General features: G+C 42.9%; 2 protein-coding genes and 1 long non-coding RNA gene across 3 annotated transcripts in view; all 3 read left to right on the top strand.

Annotated features, from left to right (window-relative positions):
* The window catches only part of cast (calpastatin), a 32,924-nt gene extending 26,546 nt beyond the window's left edge, over nt 1-6,378 (top strand). Inside the window, exon 12 of the mRNA XM_010784753.1 lies at nt 6,262-6,378. Coding sequence (XP_010783055.1) covers nt 6,262-6,378 — 117 coding nt within the window. The remainder of the gene's footprint in view (nt 1-6,261) is intronic.
* Nucleotides 6,379-7,137: 759 nt separating this feature from the next.
* Nucleotides 7,138-8,715, top strand: LOC104957063 (uncharacterized). Its single transcript, XR_799632.1, has 2 exons — nt 7,138-7,415; nt 7,751-8,715. It is a non-coding gene; the product is annotated as an uncharacterized lncRNA (long non-coding RNA).
* Nucleotides 8,716-11,865: 3,150 nt separating this feature from the next.
* The window catches only part of LOC104957141 (hyaluronan-mediated motility receptor-like), a 29,668-nt gene continuing 22,942 nt past the window's right edge, over nt 11,866-18,591 (top strand). Inside the window, exons 1-5 of the mRNA XM_010784752.1 lie at nt 11,866-11,915; nt 16,675-16,791; nt 16,884-17,081; nt 17,165-17,872; nt 17,969-18,041. Of these exons, the coding sequence (XP_010783054.1) occupies nt 11,866-11,915; nt 16,675-16,791; nt 16,884-17,081; nt 17,165-17,872; nt 17,969-18,041 (1,146 nt within the window). The remainder of the gene's footprint in view (nt 11,916-16,674; nt 16,792-16,883; nt 17,082-17,164; nt 17,873-17,968; nt 18,042-18,591) is intronic.

Below are 18,591 nucleotides of genomic sequence, written 5' to 3'. Positions count from 1 at the left end.
GATGTAAGCACATCGAGACAATAACCAGAGCTAATATTGGCGTGAACACGCAATACATTGTGTAGACCAGGTTAGTCTGGTCTCCCGACGGACAGAGGACAGTAGTAATACCTGCAGAAAATTTACTGGCGAGTCCTCCTCTCCTCAAAGTAAAGGGATTGGCGGACGGACGAAGGGGAGGAGAGTAGGAGCCAAGGGAGGAGCTGAAGCGTAGAGGACACCCGCCCTAGATTCATGTGTGCTCCTTCCTCAGCTCCTCCCCTTAATCTTTAACTCTTTGAAGAAACAGTTTCAGAACAGGGTGTAACAAACAAACAGGTTTGGAACTGCTCTTAGATGGACACCTTTAGGCCGCTGCGTCATCCCAGCAGCAGCCACTACACTTATAAATAGATTATTATATAAGGTTACTGAACATTATCTGAGGAAGAACGTGATAACATAGCACAATAACCCAACGTGAACCTCCTCGGACACCTCTTCGAAAAGTACAGGTATTGAAGGTGAGATCACGTTATATTTTTATTTTTCGGAACTAGACTTAAACTTAGGAACTTTCGTCGGCCATAGAGGACACATTAGGCCTGCGTCATCCCCACCGAACAACAGCAGCCACTACTTCCCGCGGGGAGGTCTCTCGTATCGTCCACGACGTCGCCCTTTGTCACTCTCACCTTGTGACCGGGTGACGGAGTCGGCGCCGGACACTGGAGAGGGTTTTCGTCGCCCTTGTGTGGCGGTCTCTCGAGACTGCTGGTCGCCCCCTTCCTAATTATTAGTGTAACACATAATAATCGATCAACACAATATTTCTCGTACCACCTACATAGTCCATGTAGTAATTCATGCTAATTTCTAGGGATAAATTTGACAAAGAGTAAGTTATCCGAGTCAATATATGTTTTGTTTTGTACAGAGTTAACTTTTGTTCCTCGGGGAGGGGTGCAGGAGACTCTCTCTAACCAATGTTTCTTCGAGTACCACGGATTCTCCTCAGTCCACTATATCCATCCCCCCCAATGGAACCAACGACTAACCGATTCCAATGTGTTCCTGTTTTGGTTAGTGCTGTAGTATTCATCCGGTTTACGACTAGTACAGAGTAAAAGTCTGTCCAAAAATATCTTTACCTTAAGTTTTTCTCTCTCTTAAAACAAGGACTTTGAAAGTCTCAGACAAAGAGTGTCTACCCCTGTGTACACCTACATCTTCATCTGTACTTCTTCTCCCCTGGTGTACAACTACATCTATCTCATGTACTTTTTCTCCCTGTGTACAACTACTTCTTCTTGTACATTCTTCTCCCTGTGTACAAACTACTCTTCTCTGTACTTCTTCTCCCCTGTGTACACTATACTTCTCTGTAACCTCCATCTCCCTTGTACAACTAAACATCTTCTCTAGTACTTACTTCTCCCCTGGTACGACTACATCTCTCTGTACTTCTTCTCCCCCTGTGTCAACTACTTCTTCTCCCCTGTGTACAACTACCATCTTCTCTGTACTTCTTCTCCCCTGTTGTACAATACATCTCTCTGTTACTTCTTCTCCCCTTTTGTACAACTACTTCCTTCTCTGTACTTCTTCTCCCCTGTGTACAACTACTTCTTCTCCCCTGTGTACAATACATCTCCTCTGTACTCTTCTTCGCTGTGTACCAGACACTTCTTCTCTGTACTCTTCTCCCGTGTACCACTATATCTTCTCTGTTACCTCCTCTCCCCATTGTACAACTACATTTCTCTGTACTCTTTTCTCCCCTGTAAGTACCAACTACATCTTTTGTACTTTTCTCCCCTTTGTAACAACTCTTCTTCTCCCTGTGTACAACTACATCTTCTCTGTACTCTCTCCCCTGTGTACCACCGCATCTGTCTCTGTACTTCTTCTCCCCTTGTGTCCAACTTACTTCTTTCTGTACTTCTTCTCCCTGTGGTAAACTAACTTCTTCTCTGTACTTCTTTCTCCCTGTGTACAACTACTTCTCTCTGTACTTCTCTCCCCTGTGACAACTACTTCTTCTCTGTACTTCTTCTCGCCCTGGTACAACTAATCTTCTCTGTACTTCTTCTCCCCTGTGTACCACTACATCTTCTCTGTACCTCCCCTCCCCTGTGTACAACTACTCTTTCCTGTACTTTTCTCCCCTGTGACAACTACATCTTCTCTGGTACTTCTTCTCCCGTTGTACAAACTACTTCCTTCTCCCCTTGTGTACAACTACATCTTCTCTGTACTTCTTCTCCCCTTGTACAACTACATCTTCTCTGTACTTCTTCTCCCTGTGTACAACTACATCTTCTCTGTACTTCTTCTCACCCTGTTGTACAACTACATCTTCCTGTACTTTCTTCTCCCCTTTGTACAACTACTTCTTCTCTGTACCTCTCAACCTAAAACTTATTACAACTGAATTTTGCAAACTTAAACTTTTCAATACACAGAAACGACACTAGGACTCAACACGTAACCGGGAGTGGCACATCGTCGTAGTGTGACCCCCCGGGCAGCGCAGCATTTACGTACGGGACGTCCCCCGCGACCGTCGAGTCCGTCCGTCTTCGCAGCCTCACCTTCTCAAGGAGCGTACCGAACTGTCGGCCGACCCCACGCCCTGTCTCGGAGCCGGTGTCGAAGGGTGTAGAGAGCTTGTCCTCCTCTCTCCGTGCTCTCTCTGCAAACTTATTTATTCTATAGTTTTGTTCTACAAGTGTTTTATTGTAGGGTAGAACGATGAGAGGAGACGAACACAATTATTGATGTCACAGGATGGGCAATACGCATAATATTATTGTTTCGATAAGTAACAATTATAACATTACATGTACGCGAAGCTCTGAACTTTTCGCGAGTTTATTTATGGGTCATTAACAATAATAAAGGTGTAATTTTTGTCTGCCAAATTACCTACCAAATCAAAATGCCTGAGAACCAAACTCGTCGCAATACATCCTAATAAAAAGAATGTGGTTGATGGGGCGGTTAAGAGACAAGCGTGAAGGAGGTCGGTTCCTCTGTCAACGTCTCTTTCAAGGAGGTACGTTTGATGACTCTCGTTCTAGGACACTTAGTGGAGACCTATCTCTGAAATGTAAACTAAAAAATAATAAAAACGAACGAAATTCGAAGGTTCTGCTCTCGGTAGTCAAGGAGATAAAAACTAGCTACGTCTATAGAAGTTGAGAGACGTTGAACGTAAGTTTATGTCAAACAAAGCCCCATACAGGGAAATTCCAGTTCGTCACTTGACTCTTGGTGACGTCTCTATATAATTTCGGACACTTATGTAAAAAATAGTATTTATAAACGCATGGTCTTTTTTAGACTTGAAAGTCAAGAGAAAAACAAACAAAAATGAAGCACAAAATATTCAACATAAGAATAAGACAAAACACATTTTATGAAAACTGGAGGACAAACTTTTCATCATTATCATCGAAAAAATATAAATGTGCAGACCATAATGTTACAAAAGAGTTATTCACGTTTGTTTAGGTAAATCTTACGTTACTATTACATTAAAAAATTTAGTCGTTTATAGTGTAGGTCGGCAGACAGAAACCAGCACCACACACATTGGACACCACCCCTCACTACTGCCCACGCAAACACGGTACAGAGAACTACTCGGAACCAGAGGGAGAGGTTCGAGAGGTGGAGGGGAGTATAAGTCTCCCTGCGGAAGGTGGACCCTATCGGTACCCGGCCTTCCCCACTCCCATGTGTGTGTGTGTGGTGTGTGGGTGTTGTGTGTGTGGTGTGTGGTGTTGGTGTGTGTTGTGGTGTGTGTGTGTGTTTGTGTGTGTGTGTGGTGTGTGTGTGGTGTGTGTTGTGGGTGTGTGTGTGTGTGTGCAGTGTGGTGTGTGTGTGTGTGTGTGGTGTGTGTGTGTGTGTGTGTGTGGTGTGTGTGTGTGGTAAATTTAGGTATGTAATAAGGTGTATCGAAGTAAGTTGTATGGAATTTCCCGTAAAACAATAAGTGATAACTTCGTCAATGGAGATATTTTGCCAACATGTCCAGGTCTCTACTTATTAAGGAGTACACTACTTGAGCTGGTCGATTTAACATACACGGAAAAAATGACATGTACGTTTCGTTACTCACAAATGAATCACTTTATAATTATTATTATATTATTATTATTTGAAATAAACATATCTCTCCGCTTGCACTTGGAGGTACCCTGAATTAAAGCCTTTTGATACATAACTTCAGTTACCTCTCTCTTTCAATAGAAAGCTAGGCAAACTTAACAAGGGCTTAATTGTGTACTACACAGTAAATTTCTATTAAAAAATTCATTTTTTTTTACAAAACGGAATTTTTGACCGCATTCCGCTGAAAAAAGACCGACTTTGGGCGAGTACTGGGAGTTCAGAGACAAGAGCGGTGTTGTTGTTGCAGGGATTCAACCGGCAGGATGACAGAAAGGTTGTTCCCTTAACTGATGGGAGGGTAGTGGTGTTACTTTGTGCAGGTCTTTTCTTACAGTACGTTTCGACCGGACCGAAGGAAACTAAGGGGACTTGACGGACTAGAAAATATTACCAAGTTACATTCAGTAAACAGTCTATCGTGTTTCATCTTTCTATGCGCTCACGATATACATCGCAATCGTAATCGTACAGAGGTGGCCCCAGTAGGCCGAATTTACAATAATTATGGGCCTTAGAGGTGTGGCCACACTGTCATGAGAAGTTGTCCCAAGGTCTTTATACTTTGATTATGAGAATGACCTGACAAAACCAACGAATTTACAATGAAGGACCAATCCGATTATTTTTCTGTTCGATTCCGAAATTACGATTGATTGCACGTCGATCCATCGTTGAACTAGGTCGGTGAACCAGGAGAGTAGTCGCCCTTCGCTTTTTGTTCGTTCGGTAACGACAATACTATTGTTTGGACCATGGTTCGTGTGTCAGAACAATTTCAATAGAATAGAATCGATTAAATCACTCCTTTTGTTAATACTTTAGTCAATACTGAGACCCTAAGACATCAGAAAGATCAACGCATTAAAAGTATCAGAATATAAAGTTAGTTGTCAAATGCTGTTTTGCCACTGAAAATACGTACCTTTTACTCAAAATTCTAACTGTTTGTGTCATACACATAAGCACCTGTTATAGTTTGCCCTAGCTTTCTATTGGAAAGGGAGAGGTAACTGAAGTTATGTATTAAAAAGGTTTTATTCCAAGGGTACCTGGCCTTCATACCGCCCTGAAGCGGAGAGATATTAGTATGAAAGTTGCCTTCTTCTTTCAGGAACTTAATATGACGGTTCCTAATTTTATCAATCATATTTGTTAATTTTATCTATATTTACATTTTATTTTCGTTTTTGTCTTTTTTATGCGTTTTTTGTACCTGTACTATGATCACCACTTTTTTTGTTTGGTATGACAACGACCGTCCTCCTCTAAGTAACTAAACAAATTCCTCCTCCTCCCCTACGGTAGTAGAACCTGACTCCTCCTCCTCCTCTAAAGTAACACACCAATTTCTCCTCCTCCCGCTTTCGGTAGTAGAACCCGACTCCTCCCTCTCCTCTAAAGTAACCAACCAATTTCCTGCTCCTCCCCCTTGCGGTAGTAGAACTGACTCCTCCTCCTCCTCTAAAGTAACAACCCAATTTCCTCTCCTCCCACTGCGGTTAGTAGACCCGACTCCTCTCCTCCTCTAAAAATAACCAACCAATCCTACCTCCTTCCTCCTCCTGCGGGTAGAACCCGACTCTCCCCTCGTCCCGTCGCCCCCCAAACCAAACCGTCATTAGACGTTCGCTTTCCCTCTTTGAGAACTACACCAACTTCGGCCCCGCCCCCGACCCAAAACCCACCCGTCCTCGCCGCCCCCCCGAAGCCCTCCGCCTCCCTCTCTACGACCTCGTCCCCCCGAGCCAACGCTGACTTAACATCCCGAGAGCAATGAATTCATTAAATGCTTTGACAATAAATACATTAAAAAAAGTCATCTGTGGAAGCCGTGGCGCTGTAAAAAATAGGACCAATCATCTGAGCCGGCCCGGCTAAAGTAACTGGATGGCCTACCTGCCTGTCAGCCTTCCATCTGTGCACAAACTGATCTCGTGCCCTCATTGGTCATGTGTGCGTTCGTGTGTGTTGGAGGAGGGGCTCTGTAAAGAAGTCTGAAGGAAGGGGCAGATTTTTTTCGGCTGCGTATTTTCAAATTCTAGCGCACTCCAGCTGGTTTCTCCATTCTTACCTACCCTACCTTTAAAGCTTAAAGAAAAAAAGACGACTGAAAATAGTTTCTGTAAAAATCAACAAATCAATCAAATTGAATTTCTCATCATACATGGAAATAACTTTGTCAGGTTTATTATTATCATCAATGGTTTGGGGATGTTATAAACACAAGCAGAGACACATAGGAAGGTCCGTGTATTTGTAAATAATTCTATTTATTAGTTATTATTTCTATATAATTTACTCTTTTCAAACATCTCTCTCTCTTGTGTCGTCTGGTTGGCAATGAACATCTGAAGTCCCAGCTTCTTGGAACAACACATCTGACACTGGGTACAAATGTAGTAAAACAGGATAAAGGAGAATGTATGGGAATGGGAGTTGCTCCCGATGGCATGGCCAAATGTGTGTGAATGTTAGTTCCTAGAGTAAGGTACACTGCTCTGTATGAATGGGTGTGAATGGGGGAATGACATGTAGTATGTAAAGCGCTTTGAGGGGTCGTAAAGACTGGACAAAGCGCTATATAAGTACAGTCCATTTACCATTTAAATACTTTACATTGGAATAAAACACAGCTTATTGTAAGTATACATAAATGTATGGATTGTAACCAGATGTATGTGCTATAAACAATTGAAGGGGAAGTCTGTTGCTCTTGGTCCTGTATGATTTTGAAAGGTCAAATCTATTTTAAGCAGTTTATACATTTCTATGACCCCATTTATCACCTCTGGATACTGATAAGAGTTTATTGGAGGAAGGAGGCAGCAGCTCTTCTTCCTCATGTGAAAGTGTGCACAGGCTAAACTGTGGCTATAAAAATCAATCAATCAATGTTTATTTATACAGCTCAATATCACACATATCTCAGTGGACAGTTTGTACAGAATATCCCTGACACGACCCCCTCTGTCCTTGTCCCCTCCCATCGGACAAAGAAAGAAATACCAATAAATCCGTCAGACAACTAGCTGGCAGGCCCCTCAGCATACTGCTTTCGGTGCTACTTGACTATGAGTGTGAATGTGTGAGAATTAGCTTAAGGCGATCAACTAACCCCCCCCCCTCTCTATCCCAGGCGTTTCTCCCCTCAGTGTGTGAGCTGTAACGAGCCCATCGTCCCCTCCCCGGGCAGCGAGGAGACGGTCAGAGTGGTGGCTCTGGACAAGAACTTCCACCTGAAGTGTTACCGTTGTGAGGTGAGACATTTAAACTCAAGGTGTTGTCAAAATAAACCTCACTTCATGTTCAAGGTTCTAGGCTTTTACTGTGATGTGTGCATAGCTAGAGTGTAGTGAACATCTTAGGTCACAGGCTCCTCCTACAGTGCAACACAATAAAACAGATCATAGCTATTGAGATGTTTACATGTTGGAATGTTTATTTCTAGTCTTTTAATTGTTTATTGTACAACACCATGTCTTTTTAAGCTGCTGCAACGCAAAGAAATCTCAAATTGGGATCAATAAAGTACTTCTTATCTTATCTTAGTAAATAACCTGCTAATAAACACATCTGTGTGTCTGTCCTGCAGGATTGTGCCCGCCCTCTCTCCATAGAAGCCGATGAAAATGGCTGCTACCCATTGGATGGCAAGATCCTGTGTATGAAGTGCCACACCCAGCGAGCCAAGCAAGCTGCGCAGTGATTGGCTGAAGCGGCGTTACTCTCCGATTTAACTATGAACCAAAATCCAAAAGCACAGGATTCATCCAGCGGCCCTTTTGCCTTGGCAGCAGTCATTCAGTGTACATGTGCAGGTGTGTGTGTGTGTGTGTGTATGTGTGTGTGGAGCAGTGTGTCTGCATGCAGATCCAGAGTAGTATTCCCCTCGTCTTTGTTCTCTTCAGTGCAGAAGTAATGTACTGCATTGATTTCCATCTTTTATCCCCGAACTCATCTAGCCCTCTTTGTGTACAACCACATATTTTTTGTGCATATTCCTTGTTTACGCTAAACGTTTCCAGCATAACTTGCACAAGAACAGTCAAAAGAGCAGTCTGATGAATATAAAGTTGCCTTCTCGCGCCTCCATATTGTAAGTAGCAACAAGAAATTGCCATTTGAAGCGTTCACTGGGCGGTCTCTGTCCCTGTGAGCATGGTAACGAAGACGCTTTGTTACCATAGGCTGAGAAGTGACACATTTGACCACACAGATTTCACCACTCCGATTGGCTGCTGGTTGAGAATATCTTTAACATGTTGGTAGTTTTTGTGCCTGCACGCGTGCTTAATGATGCTTTCCTGCATAGAGAGTGCTTCATGTCAGCCAATCTACTCCGACAGCATCTTAAAGACGTCTAGGGCTAATCATTAACTGCAAAAAAAAACAGGGATTGTTGCTCTTAGTTTGTGAATTTAATCATTTACAGGCATGCGTTTTCACTGTCTCGTAGCTTTCTCTCCTTCAATCATACACACAGTAAAAGGGCAAGATCAGAACAAAAACGAGTCCCTTGAGTATTTTTACATGCATGCTTTTTGAATGCACAATTATGAACAAGCACAGATCCCATTCAACGGATCTAATAAAAAGAAAATGGTTATGAATGCCAGCTGCACGGCTGAAAGCAGGACCTGTCATGTGATCGTTGCACATTTCCACAGTGAAATAAAAAGCCTTTGAGTGTCGCTTTGACTCTAAAGCCCCCGCACATGATACATTTTGTATTAGTGGTAACCATCTAGACATACTAGTAGCTTTTGATATGCATCTCTTGCTTTAAATATTGTAATTTATGGATTCTTTTTGTATTAAGTATTAAGGTTATGTGTACAAAACAACCTGTCCTTACAGTAGAGTAATAGATTAGCATATGATACAAATTAGTGACCAAATATGTTGTAGCTGGAAGTTAATAAAACACGTTACATGAGATTCAATGTCTGACTTTCATGTATGTTCTTAATCACCTTCTTGTGTTTGAGCCCAGTTTATTTTGGTTTATTGTATTGTTAAAGTTAATACCACTATTAATTCCATTATTCATCTTTTGTACTCTGTTCATGTCGGTATATTCTACTTTATTCCTATCTTACTGTACTGTATTTCGTTGATAAATGCTTACAATGATTCCATTCTGACCCTGGAGACGTGCCTTCTCCGCTGTTGTTTCTCTGAGTTGAGCCTACAGAAATTCATTCCACACAGAAAACACAAAACATGGCAACAGTGATTGAGCGTTGCATGCTATCTGTGTCAGTGGTGGTGTTTCCTCCAGTGTTTCCTCTTCAGTCTGCACCGCCCGCTCCGCCCTGCCTTCCTCATCACTCTGAGATTTGATGATGCCTTCATGGTTGCATTTATCTGGCGTTCTGTTGTGTTTTGTCATATTGTATTACATGCGGATGCCTTGTCCTTTCATATAACTTTTTTAAAAATGAATTCCTGTTTGATATGTGTGAATGTGTATGTGTTAAAAATCCTTATTTAGCCCCCCCTCCCTCCTCTCCCTTTGACTGTATCAAAAGATAAATAAATAAATACAATGCTAAATATCAAATTTTTCTTTCTGATCTCTCAACTGAACAACCATGCTATTAATAAGGTGGTGGAATAAGTATTATAGTTTACTTAAATTAAAGTTGCAATACTACATTGTAAACATTACTATAGCCGCTCTCACACCAAGTACTTTGCCGTACTTAGACCCCATTTACACGGGAACGTTTGCGTTTGCGACCCCGGAGCATGGTTGCCATGGTTGCCCTTCTGTTTATTCTGATAGTGATAGTGGATTGTCAAAGAAAAAAAATTCTATGCAAACGTTATTATTATACTTTGAGAACCCCTGGCTGGTGAGCTACTTTTGAAATGACCAGCTCACCGAGGTCTACCAACCCAAAAAAAAATCCCAAATTGCAAGAGTTTCTGAATAACACGTTTTATTTATACATGGGACAACTAGGCTGCAACAAACGACTAATTTGATAATCGATTAATCTATCGATTAATGAAACGATTAATCGACTATTCGGACTATTATGCCTTGCACAATTTCTCAAACGCTCTTATTTAGCCATCAACTTTTAGATTTAGCTTGAGGTTGTTTTAGGCATGTGGAAACTAGCAATGAAGACAATAAAGATGAATACTTGATTCAAAAATACATATATTCTTAAATTAACTAAACAAATTGTGAACAAAATTAACATTGCTTTTTATTAATTAAATAAATAATATTTCACATCAAAAGAAACAACAATGTTTTAACAAATCGTACTAAATAATCTGATAACAGAACTGTTAACAGAATAGCTGAAACTTTAACAAAATAAAGAGTAACTCTGTTACCTCTAATCATTAACCCATGTTTGTATAATTGTGTTAACTCCATGTGTTGCTGCTAGCATACATAACACCTGACGTGGAAACGTTACTCGTGGATGGGGCTACAGAGCTGCTAGAAAGACAGTCGAACCCGGTGCATTCCTCCGTCTGAATGTGGTGCACTTTTGCTTAATGTTTAGACAAATTGCTCGTGTTACCGCCCTTACATGCTAAACACTCTCGGCAACGAGCATTGTCCACCTCAAGACGGGTAACATTTAACCACACCTTGGAGCGCTTCTCTCCGCCCATACTTGCCAACCTTTAGACCTCAGAAATCGGGAGCATTTAAAAATACAAAATTGGGGGGGTTGCTAGTGGATCGCCGGAGCTGTTAGATTAACATCAACATGCTTATTGTAGTTGTAAGTGCACTGCCTTGCGGCCTGTAGCACCATCCTTGATGGAGCATGACCTGTATTTTACAGGAAAGGAGTGAGCAGAGAGTAGAGTAGTTGTCGATTATTTTTCTGTTTTCTGTGAATATCTGCCTCACCACCCTCTCAGACTTTGAGTTGCGCGCGCTACTAAAGAGACGTGTTACCATGGAAACCAAACAATGGTGTAGCTGTATTAAAGTCTGAGTGGAAACAGTTGTGTGTAAATCTGATTTTGTCAGAAATCGGGAGAAATGCGGGAGAAATATGACCCCGGGAGGAAACCGGGAGAGGGCAATGAAATCGGGAGTCTCCCGCGAAAATCGGGAGGGTTGACAAGTATGTCTCCGCCATCCCCGCCGTGTGTTGCTGCATGTAGCAGCCGTGTGTGTGTAAACTGCCCCGCCCCCTCGCACACAGACTGGGGAAAGAGATCTTGCCTGGATTGGAAAGGTCGAAAATACACCGACCATAGACGCATTTGTTTGTCTTTTTAAATGTTAGAAACGAGTTGGCAACACTAAGACTGCAAGATAATGTTTTTGTAGCAATAATGTTTCTCAACTCGCTACTCGGCCGGCCCGCCTAACTGGCGTTATACATTTTCGCCTGGGGCGCTGAACTGTAGAGGGAGCGCAGGGGTGCAGTCCAAATTTATTTATTTTTGAATAGGCCTATGTATATTTTTTTCTTTTTGTAGGCGCCCCACAGATTCCTTTTTTTTAGGCGCCGCTCAGATCAGGATTAATTTGTTTTTTTGAGAATATGAAAAATAAAACGTAGGGGCGCCCCAACACTGCACCACCCCTCTCTATGTTTTCTTTGGTTCTGTCCATTTGTGTTTCGCGTGTCGCGCGCGCTCGCGTCTTGAACGAGAATTAGAACTTCACTGTCACAACATGAAGCGGGGCAACCCCAACGAAAAAGCCGTCTGGGGCGCATGGAGAAGGCGAAGAAAGAGAGAGGAGGAAAAACTCCAGGAAAACAGAGGTATGTCTGATGACTGTTTGTGTTTATTGGCATTTTTCAAGCAACGGTATAAAGCTAGCTAGCTAACGTTAACTAATGATAGCAGCTGATATATAGTATGATAGAAGCTGGCAGATGAGCTGCTTTACCATCTAGCTTGATAGCTCTTTTTACACCAACTGCACTGTGTGGTTTTTGACTCCCGGTTGATGTAATCCTATGAGGGAGTCCAAGAAGTAAAGTTCTTTTGGTTGTCAAGGTCCCACCAGAACACCCACTCCCCTCTCAACCTTTCAAGTAAGTCGAGGTTCACGTTGAGAAAAGTAGATACAGACTGACAGGCGAGTACTCGAAGTCCCACCAACGAGTCACAACTGTGACGAACCAGTTGAGCAAGGGACCCGTCAAGCCCCTTCAACTGTTCGGGTGTAAACGGACCTTGAAGAAGGTCCGACAAAGTTGTTGCGAGTAACTCCCTTCCACTACGTTTGTAGTTAGGCTAGGGACAACTTTTTACATTGAAGGTAGAAAAAATCCCGTACCGGTTAGACGAGTAGTCACCGCTAAATATTCTCTTGACGAGAACCAACTGGCAGGGTGGAGAAGAGGAACTCCTGTCGGGGTGTAGGTAGTAGGAGTGTGTACAGCAAATACGTCCCGACTAGCACTCCGGCCCGTTTAGGTCACCGGACGACTCATAAGTCCCACCCGGAAACAGAAAGAGTCCTCCAGTTGACACTACAGTTCAACGTAACTGTGTCTGACGTACTGCAATGACTGCGACAAACTTGAAATGACTCCTTGCCCACAGCACACGGTGGTGCGGTGTCACGTTTACCTGCTTCGCATCCTGGGGTGAAGGAGTCCGGTTTCTCGACACGCGAGATAAAACTAGTAGTACAGTCACGAACAGGCGGAGTGGAGGTTTTGAGCGTAGAGCTTGACTACTCGGACTATACGCGTGTCGAAGGTGTGGACACTGGGGGCCGAGACGGTTTGGACCAAAGTCTGACGTACTAAAGGTTCCATCAGCCCTGTACCGAGAAGTTTAACAGCGGTCGCCCCGGAAACAACTACGACTTTGTGTTACATTATTTCGAAACCTCCATCGTTTCATAGGCACCCGTTTAGATCCCTCGAAAAGCGTAAGTTCGATTGTGGGTTCTAACTTCTCACACACGCGGTGTACCGTCGCTTATCACGGGAGCCCAAATCAAGTTCATTGGACCGGACTTGAGCAAACAAAAAAGTTGACGCGTATAACCCGTGGTAACAGTCTTCTGAGCATGGATTGGTCAGGGTTTCCCCCTACAAGGTCAAGAACCTCCGGAAAGGTCCTACTTTCCCTACGTGTTTGAGAGGCGGTCAACTAAAGGAGTCGCTGTTTCCTTCGGGGTACTTCACAAGGAATTGAAGCACCGTAGAGAGGGTAACATTGGATTAGGAATTCTTACTGTACTATTGACGAGACACACCCGATTACAGCTCCACAGCCGTCAGGTCTTACTACCTTATTATAATCGGACGAATTAAAGAAGTTAGTACACCCGTCGACTAGAGAGAGTCGGCTATTGTAAGTTACATCAAGTAAAACCTTTATAAAAAAAGCTCTATTACAACCATATCCAACGTGAGGGAAAAAACTGAAATCCCGATTGCACAAGGAAAGTAATCGTCCCAGTTTGTAACACACGGTACGAGTCCGAGGTGAAGAAATTTCCTCCAACGGTAACAACCCAAACAAAACTCACACAGTCGTACAAGCGGGGACTCCGGGGGTACAAGAGAGAGGTCGGGATTACTAACTTACTCGCCGCTGGTGGAACAATGGTGGGAGTGTCCGCACCCAGGGCGTGCGACGGTGCGGTAGAGAAGGAAAGATACAGACATACGCGTGTAGAGTCAGGATTAGTTATCAAACCCGGGGAAAACATTAGCTTTGAGATTGAGAAAGGTACTAAGCGTACACAAATCATACAAGACCTCACAATAGCACCAAAAAGTCATTAACCACCGTTTCAAAAAGGTCAGTAAATCAGGGACGTGGACTAATTAAACATAAGGAAGACCTCTTGTCGAACGTGTTTGGTGTGGAGTTTCCGCGACAGCAAAAGACACGCTCATGTGGTATCGGTCGAAGGAGGAACTAAAGGAAGGGTGAAGATGGGTTCAAAAGATTTATTTGTCAAGACCACCACCGTCGAAGAGGGTAGAGGAAAAACCTTTGTTACTTCACACCAAAACGGACTATCCAGAGGTACGAGTGTTTGAGACAAGAATGGAATTAGTCTGGTACGGGGACCCCTTTTGTTTTTTTTTTAGACCGGTCAAAAAAGGCCGTCCCAGTTGTGACGACGGAACACCGCAGTGCACGAAGTCTGACAAACACCATAGCCCTGGTTACGGAGAGGAGCGTCTAACACATCGTCCGGTCCAAGTGAACCCTGTCCATCATCACTAGCAAAGTTGGACGTCTCGTGCGAGTTTGTAACGTACCTATAGTCAGTATGTGGCGTGACACACACACACACACACCACACACACACACACACACACACACACACACACACACACACACACACACACACACACACACAACACACACACACACACAACGACACACACACACACACACACAAAATTGTAATTATACATGTAATAATCATTATATCCACGATAAACCATTACTTCCTTATTATTTGATCTTTTTGACACCATAGACACGACCCTTCGAAGGTCCACACTTGGTACACGTACTTGATGGGTGTTTGGGATTATTGTGAGTTGTCCGTTATAGTGTTTTTTGAACTGCTTAGTGTACGATTGTCTGTCACTACGTCATCTGAGTCCAACATCGTCACCACCTCACCCTAATGGGTCTTATAAAATGTTTACGTTTGTCCTTTTGTGTATCTTTACGGACTCATCCAGATAAACGTTATTATGACTCGTAAGTCTGGATGACTGTATTAAAGACGACACGTTTATGCACTCGTTTTATATAAAAAATTCACTATTGGATCGATCAATTACTAAATCGTCTGAATAAAAGCACAGGTAATGGTAAACATTCGGAATGTCTACCTTGTTTTTATCTATCGAAATTACTTATTATTTATATATATGTNGTCAGGACTTCCTGCAACAACACCACGCCGTTATCTTGATTCTGATTGGCCAGAAGACATTATCAAAGATGTTCTATTGAGAAGACGATCACTACGTGACAAAAGTCACGTAGTGATCGTCTTCTCAATAGAACATCTTTGATAATGTCTTCTGGCCAATCAGAATCAAGATAACGGCGTGGTGTTGTTGCAGGAAGTCCTGACGGAGAATACCTTTGCTGTAGTACATCTCTGCTCTATATACATCGATACAACATTACATGTTGATAGAAATCAACACGTAATGAAATAAGACCCCACGGTTTGATGATTGATAGGTGTGTGGAATGTCTTTCATTTTGACACACAGAACAATGTTATAATAAACATACATACTGTATGTTAAATGGATATATCCGCCTTCTTTCATTTATCTTTCCATTCCCACAAAAATATACATAAAGAAATGGCCTATTTTGGACATAGTTCGAATGGTGATTAATCATGATTAATACATTTTTAAGCTGTGATTAATCTGCCCTAATATATGTATGTATGTATGTATGTGTGTGTGTATATATATATATACATACACATATATCATTAAATGAGGAAGTTTGAAATCATACTTGAACGGAGTTGGCCTTTTTTTGTTTTGCCCCTGCCTGGGTATTACTATTTAGAGCCGCAAGCAGTTGGAATTGTGTCCCAGTGCACTGAGTACAAAGTCAATTGAAAAAAATAATTGACAGGTTGCCAGTCCATCACAGATCTGACACAGCGGGTTACTTCCTATTTCTGCTGTGCCCAATTTCAAGTTTGCAAGTCACCTTAGCACCTCATTTTTTTTTTTATTGTATTCGAAAGCTTAGAGCGGAGCCAGTAAAAAATACTAGGCCTGGCACTCACAAAACATCTTTGACAACAATGACAGGTTGTTTTTTTGCATGTTCTGACAAGACATGAGAACAAATTGGGAAAAGAGAAAGGGGTATGACGTGCAAAAAGTGTCCGAATGCCAGAAACTAACCTGGGCCGTTGCATTTATACCGCATGCGCTGTAAGCACTTGGCTTTCAAGACAATTAAAGGACGACAGTCTTTTGAGACACCCTTGCAACTATGTCTGCACCGTAAAACATATTTTCATTATCATTAATTTGTCTTTTAATTGCTGGGTTATTTAATAATTAGTAGAAATGCTAGAGCCCAGATGACTCCTCCTTGTTGTATCCAACCAGCAGTCCCAAATTCGAAGATATCGACTGTACTATCACATAACAAACAAACAGCAAATTGCCCCATTTCAGAAGCTAGGAAGCAGATAATGTCTGTCATTTCTTTCTTGTAAAATGATATTGATTCTCCAAATTGTTGCATATTATTTTTCTCTCCATCGACTGTTTGATGAATGAGCCAACTGCTCCGCTTTCAAAAGCACTGTTGGACCAGTTCTCTTAAGTGTCATTATTTATCAACTTCTAGATTTTGTATTGACTTGACAGCAGGGCAAGTATTTTAGTATTACATTTAGTATCACCTTTAAACCAAGCATGAAAAGTCTTGTCAATTTTAGAAAGGATCCAAATAAAATATGTAAAATGCTAGGTTTACTTTACTTGTATCAATAAATGTACCTAATTTTAACACAAACTGTTTCCTTGTCATTTTTAGTAACAGCAATGAGGGCGCGGCTTTCAAAGAGGAAAATGTAGCAGCCATCACAGAACTCCAAGAGGCGCACACAAACGCTCTGAGCAAGATGGCAGTCTCCGTCACAGAGCTTGAAAGGTGAGCACTCCAGTTGTCAGTATTCCTGGAGTTATGAGGTAACATTCAGTCAATGTGTACGCTTCACAGAACGCTTCTCTACTGCTTTTCAGCACCAGGGATGCTCTGCGGGGGGCAGAGGGAAGACGGGAGGAACTGCAAGCGGAGGTGGAGAGGGTGACGCAGCAGGTGGAGGAGATGGAGAAAGGGCTTCAACAGAAAGAGGCGGAGGTCAGCCAACTTAAGGAGGGGCTCGAGGAGCACCAGGAGCGACAGTTAGCCGGAGCAAAAGCCAGGGAGGATAATTCAAGGTATGCTTCCAATTCCCTTTGCGTAGAAATAACTGTCATTCTTCCAGTTTTTTCTATATTATCTTTTTTCCTTGACTCATTAGGAAGTTGCTGGAGGTCCAGACTTGCCTTGCACAAAAAGATGAGGAGATAAAAGCCATGGAGACGAGCCACGCCGCCCTGATCACTCAGCTACAGCTGGACATACAGCTGCAGGCGAAAGAGAGAGAAGAGGCTCTGGGGCAGCTAGAGGAACAGAGAGGTCAGGGTCTGACTCAGCTCCAAAAGGAAAAAGCCCAGAAACTGGTAGAGGAGGTCCGCCAAGAGAAAGAGGAAATAATGGAACAGCTCACACAAGAAAGAGAAGAGAAGTTTGAAATTCAGATAGCTCTACAGGTGGAAAAGGAAGCATTGGAGGTTGAAAGGGAGGAGCACCAGCAGGGCAGGTCAGAGGTGCTCAGACTGAACGCAGAGATTGAGAGAATAGACGAGGAAATGAAGAGTCTTCTGTCTCAAGGGGAAGTCAAAGAGCAGTCCAGGCTCGCTCTGGAAAATGAACTAAACGTGGCAGAGCAGGAGAGAAATCGCCTGGAGGAGGTCGTGCAAGGCGGCGTGAACTTCCAGGAGCGATTAGACATCATGGAGGAGAAGACCCTGACTCTGCAGCGCCAGTTGGAGGAACAGAGACAAGACAGGCGGGCTCTGCAGGAGCAGGTGGAAGTTCTGACTCAGCAGAAGGTGACGCTGCAGTGGGAGATGGAGGAGCAGCGGCAGGAACTCAAGAGACAGATAACTGAAGCCCAGGAGAAAAGGTGAGGGAGTTTGGATTCTTTTTGTGTGCGCAGTTTTTAATTGAGGTTTTTTTTTTTTTTATTGCACTTTTTAACCCTGCGTTTTCTTCTTCTCAGCTCCCACAGTTCAGAGAATGAAAAGTGGAGGAAACAATATGAGGAGCTTTTTGCGAAAGTCAGGCCCTTCCAGGTGAGTTATAAAAAAAGAACATCGATTATCATCTTTTTTTAAAGGTCCCATGTCATGCTTTTCCGGTTATTACCCGTCCCCTTGTGTGTTATGAAGGTTTTTATGCATGTAAACAGTGTGCTAAACAGTGCCGAGCAAAACCTCAAGACACCTGTGTGAGTTAAACTCTACACGAAATACCTCTCAAAAGCCGGTTGGAGATACGTTCACTGCTCCATGATTCTCGGTAACTTCATGATGTAAGCGTTACCCGGGAACCAAATGGACCAATCCGCGGAGCCGTTGTTAGCAGCTGATTGCGTCCAACTGACCACTCCCGGCTTCCTCACACACACACTTCAGTGCATCCAGCTCTGCTCCATTTCTCCTCTGGCGCAGTGCTGATACAGACAGTTGGAATCGCGGCGAAATTTCTCTCTGCAGACCCATACTCACAGCGTTATTCAACCTTTTTCGTATCAATATCAAGCCTACACTATTGTTTTACTTCGGCTGCTGACTTTGGTGTGCTCAGGCCGTGAGTTTGGCTGGTGTTCGCTGTCGCCTAAAC

Source organism: Notothenia coriiceps, unplaced genomic scaffold (assembly GCF_000735185.1).
Source record: "Notothenia coriiceps isolate Sejong01 unplaced genomic scaffold, NC01 NC01_scaffold00026424, whole genome shotgun sequence".
Taxonomy (NCBI): Eukaryota; Metazoa; Chordata; class Actinopteri; order Perciformes; family Nototheniidae; genus Notothenia; species Notothenia coriiceps.
The sequence above is the reverse complement of the archived record's forward strand: the minus strand, read 5'-3'. Positions and strand labels throughout refer to the sequence as shown.